At 47.0% G+C, this 27,391-nt stretch overlaps 11 protein-coding genes across 11 annotated transcripts; 2 read left to right on the top strand and 9 right to left on the bottom strand.

The window, feature by feature from the left end:
- Window positions 1-156: 156 nt before the first annotated feature.
- KD926_004671 (transposase) lies at window positions 157-1,504 on the bottom strand (the record flags this gene model as incomplete). Its single annotated transcript, XM_053095275.1, has 2 exons — window positions 157-323; window positions 844-1,504. The coding sequence occupies 2 exons, from the start codon at window positions 1,502-1,504 to the stop codon at window positions 157-159; spliced, it is 828 nt and encodes a 275-aa protein (XP_052950051.1).
- A 1,350-nt stretch (window positions 1,505-2,854) lies between these two features.
- Window positions 2,855-4,674, top strand: KD926_004670 (uncharacterized protein; the record flags this gene model as incomplete). The annotated part of the gene is made up of 4 exons (XM_053095274.1): window positions 2,855-2,972; window positions 3,026-3,699; window positions 3,748-3,830; window positions 3,882-4,674. 4 exons carry the CDS (start codon window positions 2,855-2,857, stop codon window positions 4,672-4,674), a joined length of 1,668 nt encoding a protein of 555 aa, XP_052950050.1.
- A 431-nt stretch (window positions 4,675-5,105) lies between these two features.
- Window positions 5,106-7,671, bottom strand: KD926_004669 (potassium ion transporter; the record flags this gene model as incomplete). The annotated part of the gene is made up of 9 exons (XM_053095273.1): window positions 5,106-5,322; window positions 5,380-5,423; window positions 5,472-6,186; window positions 6,245-6,653; window positions 6,817-6,971; window positions 7,033-7,210; window positions 7,266-7,402; window positions 7,465-7,585; window positions 7,635-7,671. 9 exons carry the CDS (start codon window positions 7,669-7,671, stop codon window positions 5,106-5,108), a joined length of 2,013 nt encoding a protein of 670 aa, XP_052950049.1.
- A 2,441-nt stretch (window positions 7,672-10,112) lies between these two features.
- On the top strand, window positions 10,113-11,260 carry KD926_004668 (HpcH/HpaI aldolase family protein; the record flags this gene model as incomplete). The annotated part of the gene is made up of 5 exons (XM_053095271.1): window positions 10,113-10,180; window positions 10,288-10,408; window positions 10,483-10,611; window positions 10,702-11,044; window positions 11,109-11,260. The coding sequence occupies 5 exons, from the start codon at window positions 10,113-10,115 to the stop codon at window positions 11,258-11,260; spliced, it is 813 nt and encodes a 270-aa protein (XP_052950048.1).
- Window positions 11,261-13,389: 2,129 nt separating this feature from the next.
- On the bottom strand, window positions 13,390-13,941 carry KD926_004667 (uncharacterized protein; the record flags this gene model as incomplete). The annotated part of the gene is made up of 1 exon (XM_053095270.1): window positions 13,390-13,941. The coding sequence occupies one exon, from the start codon at window positions 13,939-13,941 to the stop codon at window positions 13,390-13,392; it is 552 nt and encodes a 183-aa protein (XP_052950047.1).
- An 856-nt stretch (window positions 13,942-14,797) lies between these two features.
- Window positions 14,798-15,103, bottom strand: KD926_004666 (uncharacterized protein; the record flags this gene model as incomplete). Its single annotated transcript, XM_053095269.1, has 2 exons — window positions 14,798-14,989; window positions 15,047-15,103. The coding sequence occupies 2 exons, from the start codon at window positions 15,101-15,103 to the stop codon at window positions 14,798-14,800; spliced, it is 249 nt and encodes an 82-aa protein (XP_052950046.1).
- Window positions 15,104-15,321: 218 nt separating this feature from the next.
- Window positions 15,322-17,330, bottom strand: KD926_004665 (WD40 repeat domain-containing protein; the record flags this gene model as incomplete). Its single annotated transcript, XM_053095268.1, has 2 exons — window positions 15,322-15,721; window positions 16,573-17,330. 2 exons carry the CDS (start codon window positions 17,328-17,330, stop codon window positions 15,322-15,324), a joined length of 1,158 nt encoding a protein of 385 aa, XP_052950045.1.
- Window positions 17,331-20,056: 2,726 nt separating this feature from the next.
- KD926_004664 (WD domain-containing protein) lies at window positions 20,057-20,592 on the bottom strand (the record flags this gene model as incomplete). The annotated part of the gene is made up of 2 exons (XM_053095267.1): window positions 20,057-20,134; window positions 20,185-20,592. The coding sequence occupies 2 exons, from the start codon at window positions 20,590-20,592 to the stop codon at window positions 20,057-20,059; spliced, it is 486 nt and encodes a 161-aa protein (XP_052950044.1).
- An 803-nt stretch (window positions 20,593-21,395) lies between these two features.
- Window positions 21,396-21,878, bottom strand: KD926_004663 (uncharacterized protein; the record flags this gene model as incomplete). Its single annotated transcript, XM_053095266.1, has 2 exons — window positions 21,396-21,755; window positions 21,807-21,878. 2 exons carry the CDS (start codon window positions 21,876-21,878, stop codon window positions 21,396-21,398), a joined length of 432 nt encoding a protein of 143 aa, XP_052950043.1.
- Window positions 21,879-23,739: 1,861 nt separating this feature from the next.
- KD926_004662 (D-2-hydroxyacid dehydrogenase family protein) lies at window positions 23,740-24,765 on the bottom strand (the record flags this gene model as incomplete). Its single annotated transcript, XM_053095265.1, has 1 exon — window positions 23,740-24,765. The coding sequence occupies one exon, from the start codon at window positions 24,763-24,765 to the stop codon at window positions 23,740-23,742; it is 1,026 nt and encodes a 341-aa protein (XP_052950042.1).
- Window positions 24,766-25,196: 431 nt separating this feature from the next.
- KD926_004661 (FAD-binding oxidoreductase) lies at window positions 25,197-26,818 on the bottom strand (the record flags this gene model as incomplete). Its single annotated transcript, XM_053095264.1, has 3 exons — window positions 25,197-25,674; window positions 25,741-26,732; window positions 26,789-26,818. The coding sequence occupies 3 exons, from the start codon at window positions 26,816-26,818 to the stop codon at window positions 25,197-25,199; spliced, it is 1,500 nt and encodes a 499-aa protein (XP_052950041.1).
- Window positions 26,819-27,391: the final 573 nt, after the last annotated feature.

Raw genomic sequence — 27,391 nt, 5'->3', positions numbered from 1 at the left:
CTTCATTCAGTTGAAAACGATCCTATTCCTTAGTTGAATAATCGCTTCTCGGTAGACCCACATATTTCTGCCACAGTTTCTAGTAAAGATTATAGCTATAAGACTATTAAATGCTAAACAAGAGAAAACATGTTAAAATTACAATCTGAAATTTTGCTAAATATGTAACGGGTTGAACCCGATGTGGGCCAGGTATGGCATACCGTGGCCGGGCTTATTAAGGAAGGCGGGGAAGAACAGCAGAAAACCTCTATTAGGGACGGACTGAAGCTGTGCCTCCCTTCTGTTCTTCAAGCTATTGTAAACAGTTTGTGGCCTAGCTACTATAGACTCATATACTAGCTTTAGCCCTTCACAAAATAAGCTGAATTATGTATGCCAAGTCTCAGATTTGTGCAGAATATGAGTTTTTTTTTGGATCCATAGGTACCCATCAAAAACCCATAGGCACCCATCGGGATGGGTCGACCATTTAAAAAAAAACCCATAACCCATATGGGTTTGGCGATGGGTCCAACATTTGGACCCATCGATGGGTTTTGCCGAAGTCTAGTTCCAGCATGCAACACGTATCGTAATGATAAAATATACCTGGGAAATCTTGGCGGACGGCTTCCGGTGGGCCACTTAGTCAGCAGCGCTAACGTAGTTAATCAGTAAGCGAACCGGCCATGTAAGCGAGCCGGCCGGCTTGGTAGCCCGCAAACATGCTTATGTTTGAATTTCGATTTACATAAAAAAAAATATAGCTTTTCAGGCCTATATAGATTCGTTTTGAAGCCCGAAATCAGGTATTTCGATTCGGGCACCTTGTTCGTATGTGTCCTACAACGTAACACATACTGCAGCGAGGCGGCGCGCGTCGGCGTGGCTGATCATCCCTAGGCCCTGTATCACTGGCTGCTTCCTCTAAAGATTGGACGTGTACGAAGGCCTCGCGTCCTTCCTGAATGGTGAAGCCATCCAGGCCGTTCATCTGATGTTGATTCCGCTGTTCTTTCTTCCTTCGTCGTTCAACAGCTTCACGAAGTTGGGAGTTCTCTTGTTCCAAAATAACGACTCGGTTCAAGGCTATCTCAGCGCCTTTAAAGATATATGATAAGGCAGTTTGCATAAGCGAGACCAGAGGATCTGTTTCTTGAAGCAATTGAGTGATCTTTGACTCGTGACTTCTGAATTGCTTCAAATTCTTAGGTATTTTGGTGACAGTTGAAGTTGTTCCTTGGCTGCTTGGCCGGCTTTCCTCCCCGTAGAAGATGAGATTATCCAGGACCTTGCTTGGATTAAAAGGAACGATTCCGGCAGCTTTGAAGGCACTTTGGATGTTCGTCTTCTTAAAGGCTTGAACGTGGGCTTCCGGATAGATGTCAAGAAAGTCAACTTTCTCAATATGATAATATCCAGTTCGTATAAGTTGTTCAAGGAGGCCGCTATACGCCTGCTTTAATGGCGAGAAGCAGGCTACGTCCAACGACTGGCAGAGATGGGAAGAATTGGCAGGCATACACACTGGAATAACGTTGTTCTCTCGGCATATATCATCAAACTGAGGCGTTAAATGGGAGTCATGCCCGTCAAGGATCAAGAGGCTATATTGGCCAGTTCTCCGGTCCTTGGTATAAGGAATAAAGTGTTTTTTTAAGCTAGTGTTCCCCGATTTCCCGATTAGTCCAGCCGTTTGGCGATATCGCGATACGCTACGAAGAAGGCAGACTGCCTTCATACCATGCCTGAATATGCGTCTTCGCCTTTAACACCAAATACGTGGGTAACGCCCAGCCGGCGGCATTAATACACTCGATTGAAGTTACCCATTCGCGATTGCCTGGCTGTATAAAGAACGGTCTTCCTTCGCAAGAAGAACGCGTAACAACTTTAGCTGAAGCTACCAAGCCCATAGCGAAGCCGGTTTTATCAAAGTTGTAGATATCTTCATCTGCAATTCCATATGTGGCAACGGTAGCTTGAACGCGTTAAAACCAGGTCTGTATAACCTCAGGATTCTCACATTTTGCCCGTTTATAGCTAATTTGGCGAGTAAACCGACTCTTCAAGGAATCATGCCGAGAAATGAAGTTATATACCCATTTATCGCCTACAGAGCAAGTTCTACCTTGACCACGTTTCTGCAGCAAGATTGTAGCTATATGACGGACTTGAAAGTGCCTTGGCACCGCGCCACGTTGATCAAGCGAATGAATCCATTTAACAAGTGAATCCTCTTCCAAAGGAGTCAATTTATGGGAATTAGCGCGTGTTTCCTTGCGAAATGTGATTCCATTGAGGCGTTCTTGCAGTGTTGACCGAGGAACTTGAAAAACACGCGGGGCTTCACGAATTGACGAAATTTGATGTTTCTGAATAGCCTCAACTGCCAAGCAGAGCCTGCCTTCTTGTTCCACCAAGACTTTTGACGATTTAGGCATTTTTGGTGGAGAAATTGATGTTTGAATAGCCTTATCTCCAATGGGTGGGCGATTCTTGTTGGGGTGGCCGGCTCGCTTACGTGGCCGGTTCGCTTACCGATTACGTTACGATGCTCGACAGGTCCTCGCAGATTTCTCCCCCCGCAACGCTCGCATCTTCAGCACTTCTCCAGCAACCCCGGCTTGGCTTACTTGGCTCCTTTCTTGGCGATTCCTCTTCTCTATGATTTACGCATACTTGGCTCTGGACTTCCAAGTTACGATTCGATAGCATTCGCTTGTCGCTCTGCCATTCCCCTTTTCGTGGCAAGTCTTGAGATAAAGAAACCCGATCTCATCTGACTCATATCTATCGGAAAAACCGCCTAAACCAATCGCAGTCAATAGCTCCAAAGATTCCGCGAGTACCTTGCCGGGTAAGGAGCAAGATGCCGACCCTCGCATTGATCAATTTCAACATTGTCTGTGCGACGCTTGGAGGCTTTGTCTCTCTCTTCGGGCTGGTCTCCTACCTGTGCAAAGAGCGATTTTATCTCTCTGAAGCTTGTAAGTTAGCGGGAACGCTATGTACAGTACCAACAGGGCTAATGCAAAAACAGTGATTTCGTTACTTGCGGGAGTTGCTTTCTCACCCCATGCGGCTAATTTTATAAGACCTGATGACTATGCTCTGCACTCGCAAGAAAACTTGGACGCCATCACCTTGCATTTCACCCGCTTGGTTCTCGGTGTGCAACTGGTCCTAGCTGGGGTGCAGTTGCCCAAGCGCTACCTTCAGATCGAATGGCAAAGCTTATCACTGCTGCTGGGCCCGGGTATGGTTGCCATGTGGATGTGCAGCAGCCTGATTGTTTGGGCTATGATTCCGAATTTCAAGTTCCTCCATGCCCTGGTTGTAGGCGCCTGTGTGACGCCTACAGACCCCGTCTTGTCCAATTCAATTGTCAAGGGTAAATTTGCTGACAAGCATGTTCCCCGTCCGCTACAGCATATCATCGTGGCCGAGTCGGGTGCTAATGATGGTCTCGGATACCCTTTCCTGTTCTTTGGCATTTACCTGTTGAAATATCTAGGCATGAATGGCGAGGGATATAGTGGCGGCGCAGGAAAGGCTATGGAATTGTGGTTCTATGAGACTTGGGTGTACACCATCATCCTAAGTGTTGTTTATGGCATCGTCACTGGCTGGATTTCAAGGAAGCTGCTTCACTGGGCCGAGGAAAAGCACTACGTTGACCGGGAAAGCTTTCTGGTTTTTGCAATTGCTCTTGCAGTGGGTTTTCTTCCACCCAAATATGAAACTATTTACCGATATCTCTAGCTCTTCATCGTGGGAACCTGCGGTCTTATTGGGACTGACGACCTCCTTGCATGCTTCGTCGCTGGAAATGTTTTCACACAGGAGTGAGTCATCTCGAAAAAGAAAATCGCAATATCTAAGTACTGACTTTTTAGTGACTGGTTCCGGCTCGAGACCATGGACGACTCGCTCCAACCTACTATCGATATGCTACTCAACTTAGCTGTCTTTATGTGGTTTGGTGCAGTTTGTCCTTGGTCATCCTTCTTGGACAACAACATCATCCCTATTTACCGCCTGATATTCCTGGGGGTTCTCATTCTCATCGTTCGCCGGTTGCCAGCTGTGCTTGCGATGCACAAGTACATCCATCAGATTGAGCAATTTAGACAGGCTTGTTTTGTTGGATTCTTTGGCCCCATTGGCGTTGGAGCAATTTTCTATCTTTCGATCAGTCGGGAGTTTCTATTTGAGATCACAGTCGATAACAAAGTCAGAGAGGATGCTCAAGAAGTTGCGGACGCTGCCAACATTGTGGTGTGGTTCTTGGTCATCTGCAGCATTGTCGTGCATGGACTGTCTGTACCAATTGGTAAGGCCGGCTACCATCTGCCGCGAACTATCTCGAGTTTCATCAGCACAAGCATCAATGAACCCGAACCAGTGCCCATTTCGAACTCACTCCATACCCACAGCACTGCGATGCCTTTTTCTAGTCATAGCTTCCGGAATCGCAAGCGTGGCAAGCGCTCGACCATGCCAAATCTACCGTCGTTCCGTATCGGTCGCTCAGCCGTTCCTCCCGCGAACGAGCAACAGCCTGGTTCTGAGCATACTGATGAGCCAGATCGGCCTGTCAATCTAGCTGTCCATGAATTTCCCGCATCCCCGGCACTTTCAAATGAAGAATTCGGGGTCCCGAATGGTTTTGAGGCTCGTGCTACCTGATATTACTCATGATAATTAACTGGTTCAGCAAGAGAGTTACCATTGCCAGATCGCCATTTCCAACGGCGACATGCAAGAACGTTCGTCCAGCATACGACATGTCATTCATATCAGCTCCTTGATCAAGATTTTGCCATTTCCAGGCTCCTCGTCAGATGAAGAACTTATTTGACCAGGCAAATGTCCTTCTCTGGGTAGCCCACTGGGGTATAATATGAAACAAATACTTTGATATTTCTAATCCCGAAATGAAAATATATTCTTCCTTAAGACTAGAAACTGTAGCACCCGAATGATTCGAAGTCGTAGTCACGGGGGTATCAGGCCGAGTACTCGGCCTACCGGGATACAATTCGCATTCCGAAGGCCTGTTGTTACAATCTATTTTAGGAGTTTATCGCCATTGAAAAATTCAGATAAGTCTTTAGAAATCAATGATCGCTCAACGATGCTTGAACCTCACCCCTATTCCTCTCATCTTCTGAAAGCTCGCCTGGGAGAAAAATAGCACGATCAAGCTTGTAAGGCAATCCACGATGACGACCTCTGATCATCATCACACAGATAACAAGCTTGCTGAAAACTGTGAACTTCCCGGAAAGAGATGTTGATACGGTCGGGTAGCCAAGACTGAGTCCCACGTTGCCACTACAGATAAGTTAGTTGGGGTGGAACGAGAAGTCGTAGATTGAGTGTGATACTCACTATGCTGAAACGACCTCGAAAAATACGGAGAACACGGAAAAAGCCTAGAGTCATTAGTTCTGCCATCACCCAGTTGGTTACTGCCCACTCACCGGAATCGATGTATCCGCAATTTTGCCGGCCTCAGCAATGCAGATGCAAAAACTTCCGAGGAAGATGTACCACAAATCGAAGCTCAATTGGTTCTGGATGTGGTTGATGATGTACGACCGACCATCACTTTCGTTCATGCTCCTCTCAGAGCCGTAAATTCCCAGCGTCTTTTCTTCATAGACATTGGAAGCTCTGATACTAATTGCGATTGGAAAAATCGCAATATACATCATGACGACCAAGCTGAACTGCACAGCCGGGCTGACATCAGCCAAGTTAAAAGTCGATGTTCCTGTATGGCGTGCTGATGCGGCTTGGAAAATAGCAGCGAGGACGCGCGGGCCGGGTGCCAGATTGTTCACAGCCGGGTTATTAAGGTCCAGCACGATGATGAGAAGGACATCAACCGAGTTCATGACGAGTAGGATTCCGAAGAGTATCCACGTTGGCTTGCTCGGGAATAGTAGGGTGTAGCATCGTCGAGGGTGAGCCAGCAAAAAGCTAAGTGGATCTTTGAGCGATGACTTCTCCGGGCAAACCTTGTACATGACCCAGATGATCAGTCGGAGCAAGCATGGGTAGCAGGTGTTGCCAGCAAATGCAAGGAAACTCATAAGGAGCATTGGAAACGTCGCATCCTGGAAGGAGATCATCGAATCCGGTGTCAAGGTAAAACCAAGGTTGTCGATCATGGTTTGAGAAGAGTAGAAACCCCTGTCACATAACGAAAATAAGCTGCTCTGTTACCATCACGGGCACGAGATTAACTTACCACCAAACGCTGCCCTGGCCACATTCAGCAAGATAGTCACGATATTTCGGATCGGCATGCAGAATCCATCCTACAAGACAGATCGCACCGAAAAGATGCAGGCCGAAGAAGTATCCCGTGACAATCTTCAGCAGAAGCTTCAAACTCCGATATTCAATGCCCCCGAGCCTTTCCCTGTCTTCAGTGGAGAGGTTGTGGAACTGAGAGTTCCGGCCGACCGTAGCTTGGGACGAGACTTTTGGTAGATCAAGCTGCTTCATATTATTCTGTGGCCCTGTGTGGCCCTTTCCTTCATAGCCAGGAGAGTTTCCTAGAACGAACACAGAGGTGACCACCCGTTCGAGTGTGCGAGTACGTGAACGCAAGCTTAGGGTAGATTGTCGATGACGTAGATTCTTCTCGGGTTGTTCTATTATCAAACCGTTTAGTGGCCATCTCAAACCCAATGATATCTGCCGCAAGTGGAGGACTCGCCTTCATCTTCATCATCAATCACGGCATCAATTTCGGAAAAAGCGGCACCTGGGAACAATTGGTTACAAACAGAAAGTCCAGGAGTTGATTGATTATACCTTTATCCCGTCTCCAAGGTGGCGGGATATACAGAGCATTATCATTGCCGGAAACAGGCCGATCAGGCTCCGCGAATCGAATAGATTGCTTTACCGTAGTCAGTTTTGGGTCCAGGGCATCATCAGCTGTCGAATGTCTCGATTCCTGAGAAGCTCTGATGCATGTGTCAGTATCTATCTTGCCATGTCATTCTGCTTTGTGGTGTCGAAACTAACCTCGATGACAGCTTTCCAGTCCCAACAGGATCGTTGGTCTCGGCCACATTATCCATCGCCTGGTTTGCAGATACATCGGTTGGAGCCACATCAACGGATGTGTTAAGATCCGCTTTGTGTTTGAGCTGTGCCTCTGAATCCTGGCCTGGAATGGTCTCCGGCTTCAACAGGTGCGGTGCTGCGTTTGACAAGTTAGCCATCGATCAGAGGACTGGATCACAGGCGGTCCTCACCTATCGCTTTGAGATGCTTTTCAAACCATCTGACCCGAAAAATGACGACAATGATGTTAATGAAGCCCAGGTTTCCCAGAACCGGAATTAGATAGATGTAAACTTGTTGGTAGGTCTTCAATTCTTTGACGTCGACCCTTGACACGATGCTATTTAGCAAACCAGAAAAGACGGAAGGTAAGCAAAGATTAGCACTCACGTATTCAGACCTGACTCCGTTGACGCGCTGGCGCCGAAGAAATAAGCATCGATAGCCTTGAGGTTGCCATAGGGGTAGATGATAACCAGGCTCAGAGTGCTGAGGGTGATAATCCACGCGTCTACCAGAAGCTGTCAGCACAAAAAATGTCGCACAGACTATGCACGTACAATGCAGGGAGAGGAAGTTTATCGGTAGCTTCCACATGGCGCAAGAATCGGGAACTTCTGTCAAGAGGAATTCGAGAGGCCCTGCGAAAATCAATATATAGCCCAGGCTTATCTAGGGTCAAAATAATTGCCGCATACAACATCTAGCGGGACCATACAACGCTTTGTGCGAGCGACTTGATGGGGCAAATCACGTTGTGGGTTGGGCGCCACTGCTTGCTGCTTGAGGGTCATCTTCCCTGCCGTTGTCAGTGCCACCTTGCAACTACGCTCCAGCCATCCTTTCACAGCCTAGCGCTTACCGGACCTCGAATTCACACCGAAATCTAAGCTCAGGCTGCAACCACGCCCTAGACAAGCTGCTAAAACTATGTATTGTGGCCATCGTGCTGATTTTATGCGGATAGTATTGGGCAGATGGCTTCTCGCCCAGAATATTTATTCCAGTTTTCACACGTATGCCATCGAAATGATCTCTTTCACTGATACCAGCACAGTCTGTTTGTGCCTGACTTTTTTGTTTAGCGATACCGTCCGAGGCCAGGCCTGATTCGTCGATACCAAACACGAAGTGCCCGCTCCGAAGCTCACTCATTATGGCCCAGGAAAATCCCGCATACTGTATATCAGAACAGCAGTTAATAATATAATAACTTTTTCCATTTCCCCGAGCATACGAGGAAACCTTTCATTTTATTTTAGGGGTGGAATCGAATAGGGATTTTTCCTATTCGTATTCGAAAAGATCTTTATATCGTCTTATTCGAATCTGAAAATATTTAGGGGGTTATCATTCGTATTCGATATTCGATTCGAAGTTCTTGGCAGAATTTCGATCGCATGAAATGGTTGGTTGATGGCCTAAATAAATCCCGCGCGACTTAGCGTAGTTTCGTCGCGTACTCGTTATTCTGAAATATTTTAGCGTTCTACTCTATCCTTACCTCGTGGTAGACTGCAGAATGATTTGCTATAGTCCCAGTTGATCGTGTCTCCACTCCCAGGGAAACTCTGATCACGGAAAGGGGCTAAGAGTCCATCTGAGGATCGAAAAATTCAATGCAAAAGATGTAACTGGCAAACGTCTGACTCTGCGAGGGCAATATCGACTTCTAACATGAAAATTTATCTTGCTAAGCATAGTGTTTTTCTCAACAATACCGATAATGCTGAGAATGGTAGTGAAATGATACAGCAGTCTATAAGTAGCCTCTTCCGGAAACAGGCAGAGACAGAAACGTCTCAAAGACTGGAACAAAACGTATTACGATAAACAGTTTTGGACAACATAGCTTTTACAGCAATTGAGTTATCAGCATTTGAGCACCTCCGGGCTGAATAAGTTCAGAAGTTACTATAACCTTATGGATGGGCAAGATGCCTATTACGTGGCCCAAGTCCTCGACCCACGATTCATGACATTATTGTTGGAAAAAGAGCTAGGGAAAGTCAGTGCACATAAGGTCATCAAGCATATAAAAGAATTACTTCACGAGCAATATCTGTCGCCTCGGGTAAACTTCACTATCACAAGTGGCCCAGACGAGCCAGCAGCAAGAACGATAGAAGCCTGAATTCTTCAGAGACTGCAGCCACCGAAACAACAACTCTCCGATATTGACAGGTATTTTGACGATGGAGCAGTGATAGCTCAGGATCCTGTAATACAGGACACGGAATGGTTATTTTCTTGGTGGAGGAATCACAGTCACGAGTACCCACGCGTTGCGGCTGCCGCCAGGGATTATTTAGCAATTCCAGCATCAGAGGTAGCAGTAGAGAGGCTCTTCAATAGTGGGAGGGACTTGTTAGGCTGTAGTGCAGGATAAGCAATCTTCTGCTTCATCATGCAAATGCAAAAATGACAGGTTTTATTAAGTGTGCGGTTAGTCAGTTATCAACTCAGACCCACCAGATCGCCACCCATGTCAACTTAATATTCCTTCATCGGTAGGTATGTACGCACGAGTGTTGAGGGTAGAGGCGACAGAACAGAAGTTCACTAGTGGATAGCTGACACTTCGATCTCAAGACCCGTTTCGCAAAGGCTCTAATCGACTAGCGACAATAGGCGAACAGATCATGGTGGTATCTTTTTCAAATTTACAAGCACCAGACAATTGTTTTGACATCTGAGGCTGATAATTTCAAGGCCGTAAATTTACATAGAATTTTGCATCATGATGATTTTCCAGTCAGACCTCTGTAAAAGACCAACTAGTTCCTGCAATAAGAAAAAAAGTGTAGATTCGAGGGAGCAAAAAGAAATTAGAAAATGCACATCCGATGGCAGACTTCGTATAGATTAACTATGCGGGTAGCCGAACTCGCGCGGAGTTACACCGAGGACCCCGAGGACCCCGCGTCGGATATTTTCCCGAGTTTCCCCCACGTTTTCCAATTCCCCCTCTCGTGCTGCTTTTCTTCTTCGCGACTTCTCCAACTCTCTCACAATAATCCGTTCAATCCTTGCTCAGTATGCCTTTCAACACTCCCATTCAAACTGCCCTGAAGGCCCGTTCAGCTGCGTTCGGGTTCTGGCTCACGTATGTCCCAATCGTCATGATGATTTCAGCTTATTGTCGTGCAGCTCTCAGAGCGTCATGATAGACAATTCCCTTGATCATAGAGCTGAATATTGTGATTTCAATAGGCTTCCTAGCGCCGCTATCGCTAAGACAATTATTCACGGCTCTTCTGGATCGTCAGCTAGATTCAGCTGGATCCTGGTTGATGCGGAGCATGGTCTCATTTCGGACAATCACTATTATGAGGTCAGTTCTCGAGGAAGGCGAAATTTGCTCTGAGAGATCCAGCAAGTCTGAACCAGTAGTTAACTAAATCATAGCTTAACAACGCCATTGGCTCCGAAGGCGTGAGCCCCATTATTCGAGTTCCCTGCGCCGAGGAGTGGATGATCAAGCGTGCTCTCGATGCAGGTGCCCACGGTATTATGACACCCATGTGCCACACAGAGGTATGTACTCCGAGCAAGAATGATTACTCTGGACCTCTATTTCTTTCCAACTCGGCAAGCAAGAAGCTGATGAGCCTTCTATTCCAATAGGCCGATGCTATCAATATTGCCAAGTGGACTCGGTATCCGCCCATCGGTACCCGTGGCTATGGTCCGATGTTTGCGCCTCACTCCTTCCCCGGCGTTGACCCCGGTGCTGATCACGACGACGGCGCGAACGACGGCTTGACCACCTTTGTCCAGATCGAGTCCCGATCCGGGGTTGAGAATGTCGAAAAGATTGCTGCCGTGGACGGGATCGATGTGCTTCTTATTGGCCCCTTTGATTTGGCCAAACAGCTGGGTGTGACTCGTTGCGGCGAGGAGCATGAGGCTGCTATTCAGCGGATCAAGAAGGCCGCCCATGCGGCTGGCAAGAAGGCTGCTATTTTCTGTACGTGTTTTTCGATCAAAAAATTGTTTTCCGATCAAACCACTAACACAAACACATTCTCTAGGCACTGGCGGTGCCGATGCCTACTCCCGCAGCCAAGAAGGATTTGATATGGTCTCTGTCAACACTGATGTTGGCGTTATTCGGTCAGCTATGCTGAACGAGTTGAAGGTTGCCAATGGGGAGAGCGCTCAAAGTGGACCCGGAGGTTATTAAACAATGCCACTGTTCAGTGGCAGTGATATAAATGACAGGATACGAATGTATATAGATACTCCATGGAGAAAAGCTTGAGCGAGACCTCCCATTATCCCCACGTAACGTCAAACGGCTCCTAGAAATTCAGACTGTGTAAGAATATGGTATTTAACTTCACGTGACATGGTGGAGGAATTCTATTCTCTGGTCTGAATTAAAAATTCGCCTTTGCATTCAAATCAGCACCAGCAATACACTCAATCTCAACATCATTCCCAACAGACAGTTCCTTCACACAAATACAAATCCTGGCCTGCGGTCGTATCAGAGAATCTTCTCACGATTCATATGGAGGAATGGCTTGCAGATGTAACTCACTGGTGGATCTTCAGGGAAGAAAGTTGTATAGATTTCATTCACAGCCGAAGTCAGTCATACTGGCCAAGAAGATATTTACTTTTGTAACATTTCCAAGTCCGATTACCGCTGCTTCTAGAATAGATTTTAGGCTTAAGAGTATTTGCCTCTTTATCTTCGGTTAGGATTCTGTAGATGCGACGCACTGCCAGGTAGACTCACAGTCCGAGATTGAATTGGACCCTGGATGATCTCTCCTGTATTAGAATGACACCCAATTTGACCCGAACAGAACACTAACCCGCCCATGCGAGTAGCCTGGGAGAGGAAAGGGGGTGGCGCTGGGGCCTCTGGAGTGGAAATGACAGCTCTACCAAGGAGTGTCATCTGAAAACGGGCGAAGTCTATGAGTTGAAATCCAAGAGTGGTTGAAAAAGGAGTAGGAATCTGATGTTGGTACGAAATAGTCTGAAGCGTCTTACAATTAATTAAATACTAAACTTCCTAGCCATGTTGACTAGACAGAGATTTAGCTGTCAAGTGGAAATTAGTAAGTGTGTGCAGCTACTAAGCGGTGGGGACAAAGGTCATCCACAGACCCTTATCTGACCCCTTTGACGTGCAAGAAAGAATACATGCCGACAAGGAAGAAAAAGATGAGATTGGTCAACTAAGAGCTTCTAGTACTCCTGGAAGAACGACAATATCCCGAATGCGTACTTTCTTGAGGAATTACCGGCATTCCGATTTGCCCTTGACAGTGCGTAGAGACAACGCCTTTAACTCTTGTTGTTCCAATCAATCTAAACATATTCTTGAGCAAAAATCCTGAGCATCAATTTCAATCAACCTTTACCCTACTATATATCCCACTATCTAGTTCCAGCCAGTACATACGACCACAGGGTGTAGAAAACAGGAATTCCCGTCCGCTCAGCCGTATTCAAGCTACCTAAATCCGTATAGTTAATGTTAAAGAGCCCTTAGACCGAATATTTTTCTAAAACAATATTTAGATCGGGTACCAACTAACGATAGGGGCACTAAAACTGTATATAATCACTAATTATTGCTAATATCACTAGTAATTATCAATAGTCGTCAGTAATTACTAGAAGTATAATGTTAATAATATATTATAAAGAAATTTAGGATCTATATTTAAGAGCAAGCTCGGAGTTTCTCAACTAAGAGAATTTATATCCTGCCCAGTAAGAAAACATAGAATACACCCTTCCGTATGGAGACTTAAACACCTTCTGACTTTGGAGGACAATACACCGTTGGAAGGCTTTCCCAAGATTGAAGCAGCTTCTCGATAATCACCAGTCGGCCAACAAGCCCATCGTTTTCAAAGATGACACCGAGGCGGCACACTACTTGATTTGTCACTTTAAGAATTGAACCACCATATGGAATATGACCTCCCCAGACCCAAAAGCCCTTCCCATCGACTAGAACATGAAAAGGCCGAGTGATGTGCTGCTGGACTGGTTGTGTACCAGTGTAAACTGGACAGATTTTCGACTTTCGTATGGCCGAGGTGACGAACAAAGCCGACCCAAAGGCAGATACCGACACGTTTCAGCCTCGTTCATAGATCTTCATGTCTACCTTCCCTAGACAGTTGCTTCGTAAGAGAGCCCTAAGGATTAAGAACAGATTATATAGGTAGTAGAGTAACGCCTAACTGCGTAGGTCTGTCTAATGTAAAATTAGGCAAGCTCCTGTGAACCCGAATCATCTCCCGACAAATCGCCTAAGACTAAGTACAAGAACACAACATTCAATCACAGCATAAAAGCTCCAACAGCAAATACCACACCGCCAAGCAAACCCTCAGCGGGCCCAAGCAACATTGCCGCATTCGAAGTCTCAGTTGCCGTCGCCGTCGCCGTCGCCGTCTGCGATCCCGCCGTAGAACGAGCCCCCGAACGCGTCGAACTCGAGGCAGTGGCAGTAGCCTTACTACTCGATCCATCGGTAGGAGTGGCCTCCGCTTTACTCGCCGCGGAGGAGACCCGCGCCGAGTAGTCGCTGGCCGTGAACCGCACCGTCGCGTAGCATGAATTGATGTCTTTCTGTGTCGTCCAATCCATATTTGAGTCGGAGGTCGTGCTAGCGGTCTCGTATAGGAGTGCCGAGTTGGTGAGGGCTTCTTTGTAGAGACGCATATCCTGGACGCAGCAGTAGGCGCCTTGTTCGTCGATGACCATCCCGCCGGGACAGCAGCGTTCTTGCTTGAAGGTGTTTGGGAGCCAGCCTGTGGGGCAGTTGTCTTCTGCGGCGGAGGCAGAGAGGGACAGGATGGTGGCTAGGAGGAGGGATTTGAGGAGGGTCATTTTGAGTAGTGGTGGTGGTGGTGATGGTGAAGGAATGGGAATTGGTGATTTTTGAACAGGTCTTCGGTGCGGTAGTTCTTGCCCCTTAATCCGGATAATTTGTCTTGATTTTTGGCTGTACCTGGACACTAGGACGTAAGGCTACTAGTGGATGGAACCCCAGGCTTTTTTGGCCCCTTGGCCCCCTTGGCTTGCCCGGCTAGATCGTAGGCAGATTAGTGCATTCCGACTCTCGTCGGGGATTGCCGACACCTGTCTCCACTCTAGATAATGAGTTCTGATCTGGAGTAAGCATTGACCATTCTTAATTCGAGTATTCAGTAGAAGATTTAAGTGCCTGAAATACCAGGATTTTTAAGCCGGTATGTACGATCTGCTGGTGTTCATTCAATTATATCCTTCCAACTCATAGTGATTGAAGTTACAAAACTTCAAATATATAAATAACAGTCTACGAAGCCCAATCCAACACCTTCCTAAAAGTCGCTAATATATACTACTATTAATTATGTGGTATATAGTTTATGCTGCTCTAATATTGACAATAGTTAAAATAGTACCCAGTGTGAAGTCGCAGGTTTCGATCCATGCTGCTATGTGGAATCCCTCGTAGGAGGTCGGGGCGAATAATTCAGTCGTAGACTCAGTGGCGTAAAGCAGCTAATATATAAACTGGATAGATTAATTTCAGTACCCAGAGTAATTTGAGACAGGTGGTGTATTGGAATATTTACAAGCTAAGCCGTATAAGCTCCTATCCCGTTGATTCCAAACCAACATATTCCTGTTCCTCCATTTAAGGCTTTTGAGCATCCAAAACGCCTTCAAATCCAAAAAAGCGAGTGTGCAGGTATCGTTAAAGCATGAGGATTTCCGTGTTCTTGCTGGTAGGACCACCCCAGCACCATTTTGCCAAGGTGATGATCAGATCCAAGTCCCGCTCGCGCATGTCCATAAGCGGTGTAATCCGCATGACAAGCAGTCCCATGTCAATGTATGCTTCGATGACTCGGACGTAGTGCTCCCCAATGGCTGAGATCAGTAGAACCTGCAAGAGCTATCAGTTTATAACGCTCATTCTGAGAAAAGGTGACTGGAAGCTTACGGGGGCAATGTCATGGGGTCGGAGCGAAGGGTCTCGCAAGCGCCCGTGCATGATCATAATTGCGGCATCAACCTCGCCGCGGCAAAGTTCATTATTCTACGGCTGGGCGAGTTCACTCCACATGAGAGCCACCATATGAGGGGCTCCAGTGTTCGCATCGTACCAAAATGATTGAATCTGCCACTGCGAGCCCAAAGTCACACAGCCCAAATCTTGAAAATTAAAATTTCCCCATCTGGGCAGCCAAGTATTAGATAGGTCAAGTATCCGAATGGTTAGGATGGCGGGGAAGCCCATGAGGACATTGCAAAGCGAGGTAGGTAAGTGTCTTCTTCTGGCATTTCGCAACGGCAGAGAAATCGGTTCAAACAGATGGCGAGGTGTTCGGCATTCTTGTTTGCACATCCGTCGAACTCCGGCCAATCATCAGCGTCTTCGGGGTACTCATACTCAGTTTCATCGATGGGATGCGGATAAGAGGTGAAGTAATAAGGAGAATTATTGGGGTCCAGAGACATTGCTGTACGATTGATTTTGACCTGATCCAGATGGGCGGGTAACAAACGATGATCATGTTCGCCAAGCTGCCCATAAATAGCATTCAGCGCCTGACGGCGAGTTTTCCTCTTGTTGTGAAATGCACAGGGGAAGTAGGGCAGAATGACACTGTATCGGCTATACGCACGTAGCCTACTAAGGAGCGAATGCCTTTTAGAACGATAGGGCTCTTAATTCTCTTGCATAACGATTGATCTCTTCTTCTATGGATAGATCAAGGGGTAAGTTCCTCAGCGGTTCGAACCCCGGGGTTCGAGTGTGCGGGCCAAGCCGCTAGATCACGTAATCCCATGGATTCGTATCAGCAATGAAGACCATTTGTATTCTGGACATTAGCAACTAAGTAGCTTTCTATTGAGACTTTTGCGAATGAGTCTATTCTGGACATACGATACGGTTTCGAGGTCCTCGCTGTTGGCCATACAAACCGATACCCCGGATTAGCCGGGTAAGTACCTCATATAAAGTCCTGTCAACCTGAGAAAGTCCTAGATATTGCACTTTGAGCATAACTAAGTGTTATAACATCTTTTTGTGGCTTAATAGGCATCTCTACCATCAACAAGTCCATATCAAGCAGCTCTCTCCGAAAAAGGGCCAGTGATTGGCCTGTTGAGCTCCGAGTGGAGTCAGGAGAGGACGCTACGGCTATGGGATCCGACGTTGTGCCTTGGCAACGAGGCGTCCGGCATAGATGGGAGATCGGCAACAATTCAAAACAATCCCAATTCTCAACTGCGGTAGGCATTGTTTCATTACCAAAGTTCCAAATAACAATGTTATGCCCACCTGAAATGCCTGCCAGAGACGCGTTATTTGGAGAGAAAGCCATTTATCTCTGTAGTAAGGGCCCGGAGCAAGCATGGTCTATTTTACCTGTAGCGATGCCATACACTCGAAAAATGCCATCGCATCTTTGGCATGCAACCTTCAGGCTATCTGGCGAAAATGCAACTGGAGCAACGAACTGGCCTTCAATGACCCGATCAACGCGTCTTTTGACAATATCCAACACCTCTAGGCGATCGTGGGAAAGCACAGCCAGACATCTACTGTCTGGCGAGAAAGCCGTAGAACTGTCGGGTTTTCCTGTCAGTCTTTGCTCGACTGCCCCGGTGGCGGTGTTTCGAATTTCAAGCATTTCCGAAAACTGAATTAGGACTTTCTGACCATCTGGTGACACAGTAACTTCATCCAGATAACCACCTTTGCCAGCATGGGACTTCAAAGGCCCTGATGATTGCGTCACTCCTGACAAGCTATGGAGATCCCATACTTGGACTGTGCCACTGAAATCCCCGAAAGCAACTTTGCGACCATCAGGAGAGAAATTAAATGTTTGCATTCTAGCATCAAGACTCTCCAGTCGATGAGTTACCTGCTCAGTAGCCAGGTCCCATATGTCTATGGTTCCATCGATTGTACTCACTGCCAGCTTGGTGCAGTCGGGCGAGAAACCTAGAGCACAGCTGGGCTTTAATAACGGTTTCAAGAGATGCTGTCCCTCATCAAGATCCCATATCAGTATCAGACCATCTTCTTTTTCGCTGACCACTTTCTTGGAGTCCGGGGAGAATTCGGGAACAAAGAACGACGGGGATTCGTTCCAGGAAAACAATTCTTCTGCATCACATCCTTCAACATCACAACCCTCAACATCACATAGCTCCATATCACAGGAAGAGATACTCCAGACAATGCCCTTGGTCTTTGAAAGCGTAATCATAATTTCTCCGTTAGGTGAAAAAACTATCACTTTAGAGGTTGTTGTGTCGAACGTAAAAGATATGCTGCTTGGTGTGGCACTCAACCTTGTACTCCAGGTACCCTGTCAGAAGATTGAATTTCTTGACCGTGTTACCTCTGCCCATTGACATTATAGCCCTGCCATCGGGGGAGAACTGTAAGGATTTAATTTCTTCGTCTCAGTCTTCATGGCCCAGTATCAGTAGCTCCAATCCTCCAGTAGCAAGGTTTCAGATTGATATTTCTCCTCGGGCCAAGGTTCCAGTAGCAGCAACCCTTGTAGAATCAGGAGACAACGTTATGCAGTTTGCGTCACCAGATTTGAATATGCGCTCTGCTTGACCCCAGCTCTCATTACCATTGGAAACCATGTGTATCGACTTGGGGGATTGATCATAATACTGCTTTCGGAGCACACTAGATGTTGGTGAGGAAAGGATTGAAAAGTAATACACTTGGAGTGGAGCATCCGCAATGATAGCACTAACGTAATCGGTAAGCGAGTCGGCCATCCCAACAAGAATTACCGCTCCTTTAAAAATAAGACTATTCAAACTTCCATATCACTATCAAAAATGCCTAAATCATCAAAAATTTCGGTGGAACAAGAGGGAAGACTCTCCTTAGCAGTTGATGCTATTCAGAAGTGTCAAATCAAGTCAATTCGTGAAGCAGCTCGTGTTTTTCAAGTTCTTCGCTCAACACTTCAAGATCGCTTAAATGGTATTACTTTTCGCAAGGAAACACGCGTTAATTCGCATAAATTGACTCCGTTGGAAGAGGAATCACTTGATAAATGGATTATCTCGTTGGATCAACGCGGCGCGCCGCCGAGACAGTTCCAGGACAGTAATATGGCGTCAATCTTGATCCGAAGCGTTCTCAAGATGTAACAGCCCTTGTCGGAGAGAAATGGGTATATAACTTCATTTCCCGGCATAATTCCTTTAAAAGTCAGTTTTCGCGTCAGATTAGCTATAAACGGGCGAATTGTAAGGATCCTAAGGTTATACAAGCCTGGTTTCAACGCTTACAAGCCGCTATCGCCATGTACGGGATTGCTGATGAAGATATCTACAATTTTGATGAAACAGGCTTCGCCATGGGCCTGGTAGCCACTGCTAAGGTAGTGGCATGTTCATCCTGTGAGGAAAGGCCCTTTCTTATACAGCCTGGAAATCGGGAATGGATAACTTCAATTGAGTGTATTAATGCCGCTGGATGGGTGTTACCGGCATACTTGGTAGGTAAAGACTTATATACAAGCCTGGTTTGAAGGCAATATACCTTTATGGCATATCAATATATCGCCAAATGGATGGACTAACCGGGTTGATCAACGGCATATTTCAAAACAGAGAGACAGAAAGCAAGCCGGGCTTAGTTTTGTCTCTAAAACATAGAAATAAACAAAAACAAAAAAACGTACAACAGCAGGGATTCGCTGGTGGTCACCCACCCAACTACTAACCTGCCGGCGTGTGGCTTAAGTACGGCTGAGCGGACGGGAAGCCCTGTTCTCCACACCCTGTGGTCGTACGTACTAGAAACAAATGAGCATTTGCTATATCCTACTATTTTCTTTTGGATCTGCATAACCAGATCCTCTAGATTATTAGTGTGGATGGAATTGACCTCCACATGCTTCCATCCAAGGCGTCCACTCTTGCTGTTTCATTGAATAGCGGTAGACTCTATCAGAGATGCAGATTTATTAAAAATCGGTAAACACTGGCTCAAGGAACACTTTATTCCTTATATTAAGAACCGGAGAACAGGCCAATATAGCCTCTTACTTCTTGACGGACATGATTCCCATTTGATACCTCAATTTGATAATATACGTTATCAATATGATATTATACCGATCTGCATGCCCGCTAATTCCTGTCATCTCTATCAACCGTTGGATATAGCCTGCTTTTCACCATTTAAAAGGGCCTACAGCAATCTTATTGAAAGGCTTGTGTGAATAGGATATCATCATATCGATAAAGTTGACTTTCTTGATATCTATTTAGAAGCCCACGTCCAAGCCTTCAAGAAGGCCAATATCCAGAGTGCTTTCAAAGCCTCCGGAATTGTTCCTTTTGACCCGACAAAGGTTCTGGATAACCTCATCTTCTACAGAGAGGAGAGCCGGCGAAACAGCCAATAAACTACTTCAACTATTACTAAAATGCCTTTAAATTTGAAGCAATTCAAGAAACATAAGTCAATAATCTCTCAGTTACTTTAACAAGCAGATTCTCCGGCTTCATCCATGCAAACAGAGTTATCATACATCTTTAAGGGAGCAGAGATAGCCTTAAATCGGGCGGTTCTCTTAGAGCATAAAAACCTTCAACTTCGTGAGACTGTTAAACTACGAAAAAGAACGCAGCAGCGCAATCAACACCAGCTGCATGGTCTGGATAGCTTCACAATTCAGGAAGCCTGTGAGGCCTTCGCCAACGCGTAGGCTGCGGAGGAAGCAGCTGGTGATACAGGACCTCTGGATAGTCAGCCACGTCGGCGGGCGCCGCCGCGGTATAGTCGGTGTCATATTGTTGGAAATATACGTACAAGATGCCCGAATCAAACTATCTAATCCCGGGCTTCTAAACAGTTTAATTGAGATATGAAAAGCTTCATTTTTGGTGTAAGAATCATATAGGTATATACGCTGGCCCGCCAAGCCGGCCAAGTGGCCGACTCGCTTACCGATTAGTTAGTTATGTTATGATGGATGACAAATCTTCGTGCATTAACAATGTAATAATATAACTCAGAATCATTCACATCCTGTTAGGCAATTTAGTATATTCACATAAATATGGTATGAAGAAACTCACGGTAGTGTGAGTCTCTGGGTTGGTTAATGTGGGGATCGCATGCGCCATCTTCCTTGCAAGGCTTAGAGCTTCTAGCCAGTGAAGAAAGCTCCCTTTGAAGAATGCCAGAAGTTTCGAGGCTTCGTTGGGCTGAACAGATTTTGTAGAACAGTTTTGCTCGCCCCAGTACTGGCACGCATACTGGACTGCTTGGGGAAGTTGCTTGTCGATGGTCTCATGTGAGAGCTCACATGGTGTCGCTGCGGGGTGTGGAAATTTGCAGATGTTTCTCTGCAGAACTCTCGGAAGAATGTCCATGCACAGGTTAAACAACTTCTTGTTTGCTTGCTGTTCATCAATAAATAGAGTCTCGTCTGTGCATCGTGTCTTATCAACCAGAAAGTCACGGAAGGAAAGGTGGAACAGCATGACTGGTGAGTTGTTCCTCTGGCACAACAAGCACTGAGCGCAAGTCTTCGAGCATGGCCCTGATGTTCTGGGAGGAAGTCTGAAGCAATACCTCTAGACCAAACAGTGGCAAACTTTCTCTCATGGTGATTGTGGATCCGACTACCAGCTGAAAGAGGACAGTGAGATATTTTCTATCAAAGCTGTCGCTAATTGCCTGTTTTAAGATCTCTCGGTACATTTCGTCAATCTACTTACCAGGAGAAAGAAACATCCTCTTTAGAATTTAGCAAGGTAGACATGCTGTTCTGGACGAATCTTGTAGCCTCGAGGTATCGACAGGCTGTCGCAGCCGCGATGAATATTGGCCCAATTCTTTCAATCAATTTCTCTTCCTGCTCATGCTCAGGCCAATTTTCAAGATGATTTTTCGTCGCGATATCGGGAAATCTGTCCTTCATGAAATTCCTGATGTCTCGTTCTGTGGTTTTATCTCCAACAGAATCAATTGTTAGGTTATTATATCGCATTGAAGGGATTTCCGTAAACCCTTCAATTAAGTGCTGCCCAGGTCGACTAGTAACAAAATTCGTAGTTTGATTGGTTCCAGTTCATCCGCAGTCGACAGAACCCTTATAAGATCCCGAACGTACTCATCCCAAGACCCCTGAATGCCATCCGGTGCATCGATGATAATTACCAATTTATATGAACCAGGGGTGCTGGTTCTCAGTGCAGACAGAGGTTGAAGTATAGGATTTCTCCATTGCGTATCCAGTGACTGCTGTACTACACCAGGAATGCTCTGGATGGAATCTTTCAACCTAGCGAAAGCCGGGAAGCGCACGAACCAACTGATAGGCAATAGTTGGGAATAACTTGCTCGGCTCTGCTCGGCCTGCATAGCCTCTCACGAAGAAAAAGCTAGCACCAAGCCGTCGCTCGTGATCAAACATTCTAGCCACAGTGCGAGCAATGGTAGACTTGCCGGTGCCTGCCATGCCCCTAAGCCAAAATATGCACTTATCATCACCGCCCTCTCCCCATTGCCGAATTGTACTAAGAATCTCTTTTCTAGTATCTCCGTGGCAGTATGAAGGGGGGTTTCTCTTCATATTATCAGTATTGAACGCGACGTAGTCGACTTTGGGCACCTCCTTGAGCACAGCGTCTTCGGTGAGAAGCTATAATCGAAAATTAATCTTAAGTTTCGCTCGAATGGTATTGTTCCCTACCCTTATACCCTCTCGAATTTCACCAGTCTCTTCCAATATGGAATTTGCACTTTTCTGGAGACTGTATGTCATTTTTTGAATGCTTGTCGCTGTTCCCTAGTCTAGCATCTTTAGATCCGCTTCGATACTACCTTCCGTCTCCTCAATGCCCTAGTACATGTCTTTCCAGTTGTCTATTTGCATCAAGTTCCTGAGTAGGTGTTTGAAACTAGGACGAGAACACTGGTGCACTAAGAACATATGGTATTTCAGGATTTGCAAATACAAGTTAATGATTTTCTCTTTTATCTGTGCAAGTAGTCTTTGTTCAGGTGGTGAGAAGGGGGGTTCCTTTCATACCGTCATACGTATTAGCATCTATTCTTCTTGATTCCCTATCGCACATTATTGCCTTGCATTAGCCCCAGAGACCAAGCGCGTTGCTTCCACAACTCGACAGCGGACCAGAATTTCAGAAATTTTGTTCAACCCATCTTTTGCATTATCAGACTGTTTTAGTGCATTGTCCAGCAACTAAAGTAGAAGGTTAGCACCCGAAAAAGAAATTTCTCGAGATTTACCCACAGGAAAAATGCCTTCTACACAGCCCCATGCCAATTCTGCATGAGGCTCTGCACTGAAAATTGCTGTAATTGTATCCTTGAACATTTTAATCTTGCTGAATATTTCGAGTACCTCGTCTCTAACAACTCTGTCGTTGACTATTAGTCTTTTACCATGTATCGCATCCAGTTTGTGTGTAACAATGTCCTGAAGCTTCTTGAGATGATCTTCACTGCCGGGTTCTTCGGGGTCTTCCTAGTTCGAATGGATGGATTTACTAATATCAGCTTCCAACAGAACTTTGATGAAATGGTCTAGAGCCTTCTTTCCATTCATTTCCTGCTCGACTTGCTGCCAAGCTTTCTCCCAGAATCCGTTGCTGAATGTGTTGTCGTTCATCCTCTTGCTTAACTCTTTCTGCTCTTCGGCACTCGATGGCACATTGTCATCCATCTGCTCAGTCCCTTGATTCAGATCCTTGCGTTCGACGTGTGGACCACAAGAAACATCGGATCTGCCTGAGAGACATTGATCTTGACCAGAAAATTCACCGGCATGGGGGCTGGTTCGAAGTTCCTCTCTGGAAGCACACTTGACTAGTAGTTGGGATGTGGCAGATGAAGGTGTTGATGGCCGCGCGGGGTTAAAAGCAGTTGGGTGGAAACCGGAAAGTACGCGCCTGGAAAAAGATTCTCTGATCCCTGTTCATTTCCGATCAGTCATACCAGCTGCCTAGCTTGATGCTGAATTACCTACGATCAATCGAGTGACACGTCAACTGTTGGAAATTTCTGGAATTGATTCTATCCAGTGCCATCAATGTTCTACTTTACCTACTCTCGCTCTTCTCTGTTACGTCACCTACTGCACTCAGGTCTTACCTGTTCACCTCTCGATAATCTATCTTCTATACTTTCATCTCTGGCTTTTTGGTTTTAACACATTTTAAGCTCTAGAAAAATTGAAGTTATGATAGTATGATCCATACATTTTGATCTTGTGAGCGCGTTTGGATGCCTCAGGCATCACATAGGTATGCAGCAGCTGTTTGCCATGACAGCCACAACAGCGACATGGAGGTCTGCACCTCATCTGCCCCTCCATCATCTCTATGTAATTTGCTTTGATCAACCTCACTTTTCTCAACAATCTCTTGGGGGAAATATTATCATATTTAGAGTTCAGTTGGGTATCTGTTTTATGTTACAGAATACCAATGAAAATTTTGTGTTAACCCCCGAAAAAGCAAACTCACAAGATAATTTCAACACTTTCTATTGTCTATTGCCTTCCTGTGGTGCGCTTAGGTTACCAGCCTAGCAAGGATCTGGGTCTATTGATTCTCAATTGGAATCAATACTCAATTTAGAAATCTGTCGATCCATACCACCTAATTCAATCTAACACTCAACTCCTTCCCATCCAGCCACTTCTCCAGATTCTCCGCAGCTTCCTTATACCAGCCACGGATCTGCTCATCCAAGTATCCCGTGTGCGGTGTCAAAAGTACCTGGCTTCTACCATATTCTCCCCAGCTCGTTGTCCTCCAAGGACTGTCCTTCGGCAACGGCTCCGTCTCAAACACATCGAGCGCGGCGCCCCAAATCCCACCTCCACTCAGAGTCTCCAATAACGCATCCTGGTCAATCAACGGACCCCGAGACGTATTCACCAACAACGCGCTCTTCTTCATCCCCTTGAGTTCCTCGACCCCGACAATCCCCCGACTCCGTTCAGACAAAACGCTATGCAAGCTAACCACGTCGACAGCCGCGAAGAACTCTGCCTTAGTCGCAGACACCTTGATGCTTCCGGCCACCAGACCCGCCTCACGAGCTACCTCATCTGCCTTCTCCTGCGTCAAGTTCGTCGACCAAGCAATAACTTGCATTCCGAACCCTTGCGCCGCGATCCTCGCCACCCCCGTTCCCAACTTCCCTAACCCCAACACGCCCAGCGTCTTGCCCGCCAGCGAAATCCCTAGCTCTGACCCCTGCCACTCCCCGCGCTTAATGGCCGCATCGTCGCGCGCTACGCCCCGCGCCAACGCTAATATAAGAGCCCAGGTATGTTGCACCGTCGAGTGCACGCCGACAGGGCGCGCGGAAGTCCCGGCGACTGGGATCCCTCGTGATGCGGCATACGTCGCGTCGAGGGCTAGATTGCGGCTTCCGGTCGTGAGGAGGAGCTTCAGGTTCGGGAGGCGGGAGAGCGTGGATGATGAGAATGGGGTGCGTTCGCGCATGGTCATGATGATGTCGTAGGGCTGGAGGCGTGCGATCAGTGCTTCATGCTGCAAGGGGTCGTGGGGGTTCAGCGTGTCGGGGTAATAGGATATGGTGGTTAGGCGCGGGCGCAGCGGGTCGAAATATGCTGGGGAGATGGATTGGTAGTCGTCAAGGATGGCGAGCTTCATTTTGATGGGTTTGGTTTCGGGATATAAAGGTTGTGGTTTTGAGGGTATTGAGGGCGGTTGAATGTGAATGCAATTCGGGATGAGGGTGCACGAAGGAAATGAGGGGATCGTTGATGATCTTGCGTCACCTCGGTGGGAGGGGATGAGGATATATCCGGGTATTATTAATAGCTATCCCCGCTCCGGATTCGGATCTGATAATGCACGATAAAGCGGATGGCGGAACCAACCTTCCTTCTGAGCCGCTTCTGCCCCAATATTCACTGCATCTCATAGACCTCGATTGCAGGGTATCTTCTATATTGCTGCCGCCGACCGGGGTTGCGGGATTGCGTAGTAAGCAATGGTGGATGAACTGGCGAAGAAGATGAGGAAGAGCGGAGACACACCATACTATAGATGTACACCGTTCAGACCAGACATAACACAATTCACGTGGGAAGATTAAACCCTCCGGGCATCATCTGCCGAAAGACCCCTGTCGGATCGAGCTCCCGGCTGACCCGCCGCAACATCTCCACGCTCTTGGGACCGTAACTAGCGATCGGATTTTGCCACTGCGCTGCGTAATTCAGATACACAAACGGATGGTATGCCTCCAAAGCATGCGCGTCGGCTTCAATTCCCGCGAATAGCGTCCGCGCTGCTTCCTCCACTAAGGTGTCATCCGCTGTATCGTCCCAGGTGGCGCTCAGCACGGTCACCACCAGTGATCCCTCGTAGTTCGATAGCCCCATCGCGTTGCTGTCTGGAGCCCGCGCGTAGATAGCGGGAGGTAACGGCTCGAGGGAGATCGACCAGACGATGCCCGGCACCTCTTGCACGGCTGCTAGACTGGCATTCCATCGTATATAGGTCGCATTCAACATAGGCACGGTGGGGTTATGTGTAGTCACTACACTCAATTGCCTGTCATTCTCCAAATGAGCATTGACAAGCTACAATGTATCGGATGGGAGGGAGGAGGATCCTTACCTTTGTCCATTGGGTGAAAATGAACCCTGTTCAATCGCCACGTCGTGTAAAGGGGCTATACGCACCGTGCTAGATATATAAGGAATCTCAAAGAACGCATCATACATGGGCGGGTGGTCTTCTTCGTCCTTCAGCTCCCCTGTATACACGATGCTGTTCACCACTGCAGAGCCCTGGCCACCCGCAAATGCAAAACTGGTGATCAACGAGGTATTCTCATCGTAATGGCGCTGAGCCACCGGGTCGCTCAACTCCACAAACGCACGCATCTGCGCATCCACGGTATCTATCGTATGGCGGACGCTGCCGCCGTAGATCGGACCCTGCGGGAAGGCCCGCAGATCAAAGCCCGTCACCACCCCGAACTTGGACCCGCCCCCGCGCAGAGCGGCCAGCTCCCCCAAATGCTGTACCTCATTCAGGTGCAAAATCGTTCCATTGGCCAGGACGACCTCCGCGCCGACCACATTGTCGCATGTCCAACCATAGCGTGGCGAGAAGTACGAAATGCCGCCTCCGAGTGTCAAACCGCCGACCCCGATCTGGGCAGCGCGGCCACCAGCCACCGCGAGGCCCGCCGGATCGAGCTGGCCGTATACGTCCCCCCAGGTGGCTCCAGCCCCGATGTAGACAGTGTGGGAGGCATCGTTCTCGGGCGGATTCTGGACTCGGATATTGCTCAGGGCGCGAAGGTCGATGGTGACGCCGTGTTGGATGTTGGAGGCTCCTCCGAAGAAGTTGTGGCCGCCGGAGCGGATGGCGAAGTGGCAGCCATCTTGCTGGTCTTCAGGCAGGAAGGCGGCAGTTGCGACTAAACTTGTGATGACGCTGGAGACATCCTCTGCCGAATCTGGGAACACGACGCACAACGGGTGCAGATCGGTGTTTTGTTGGGCGAAATAAGATTGCTGAGATGATTGGTACGGAGTCGTGCCGGGTAAGAAGACTTTGCTGCTCCCCAGGATTGAGGTCAGGGCGAGGCACTGGGGATGCTGTAGATTAGTGTTCGTGTCTGTATGCAGGCAAACGGTGAAGGGTCAGGACGCACACAGGTACCCAGCGAGGAGTTGCTAGTCATGGTGGGATTGCTAAGTGGTAGACAAGTCTATCAAGGGATGCAGAGTCCGCCGAGCATTTGAATCGGTCCTGGAGCTGCTGCTATCTTGGGTGGTACCTCCTTCCGCGATGAGAAGTCGTAACCCAGCGACGCCCACGTCAGTGATTATGCTGGAAGTCTAGCGCAATACCAGTGCGTAACCTGACCGGGGCCAATGTCCAGGATAGGGTGAGTTTTATGATGTATCAAGTACCAATGAAATTGTCCCCTCTTCTTGCCATGGATATGGCACATTCACATTGTTCTTTCGTAAAATCCGACGAAACACGAGCTTGGTGTGTTGAAGCAAAGGAATTCTAAAGTTTTCTTCACGCTTTGAGCAGGAAGAGGAATGAGTCGCTCTGACTTTTTAGCAGGGCCCGTGAGAAACGAAAATCAAAAAAAAAAAAAAAAAAAAAAAAAAAAAAAAAAAAAAAAAAAAAATTTTTTTAAAAAAAAAAAAAAAAAAAAAAAATAAAAAAAAAAAAAAAAAAAATTAATATAAAAAAAAAAAAAAAAAAAAAAAAAAAAAAAAAAAAAAAATATAAATAAAAA

The sequence above is a fragment of the Aspergillus affinis genome (genome assembly GCF_023601865.1).
Source record: "Aspergillus affinis strain CMG 70 chromosome Unknown NODE_223_length_27391_cov_92_569891, whole genome shotgun sequence".
Taxonomy (NCBI): domain Eukaryota; kingdom Fungi; phylum Ascomycota; class Eurotiomycetes; order Eurotiales; family Aspergillaceae; genus Aspergillus; species Aspergillus affinis.
Note: the sequence above shows the minus strand (reverse complement) of the source record. Positions and strands in the feature narration are given on the sequence as shown.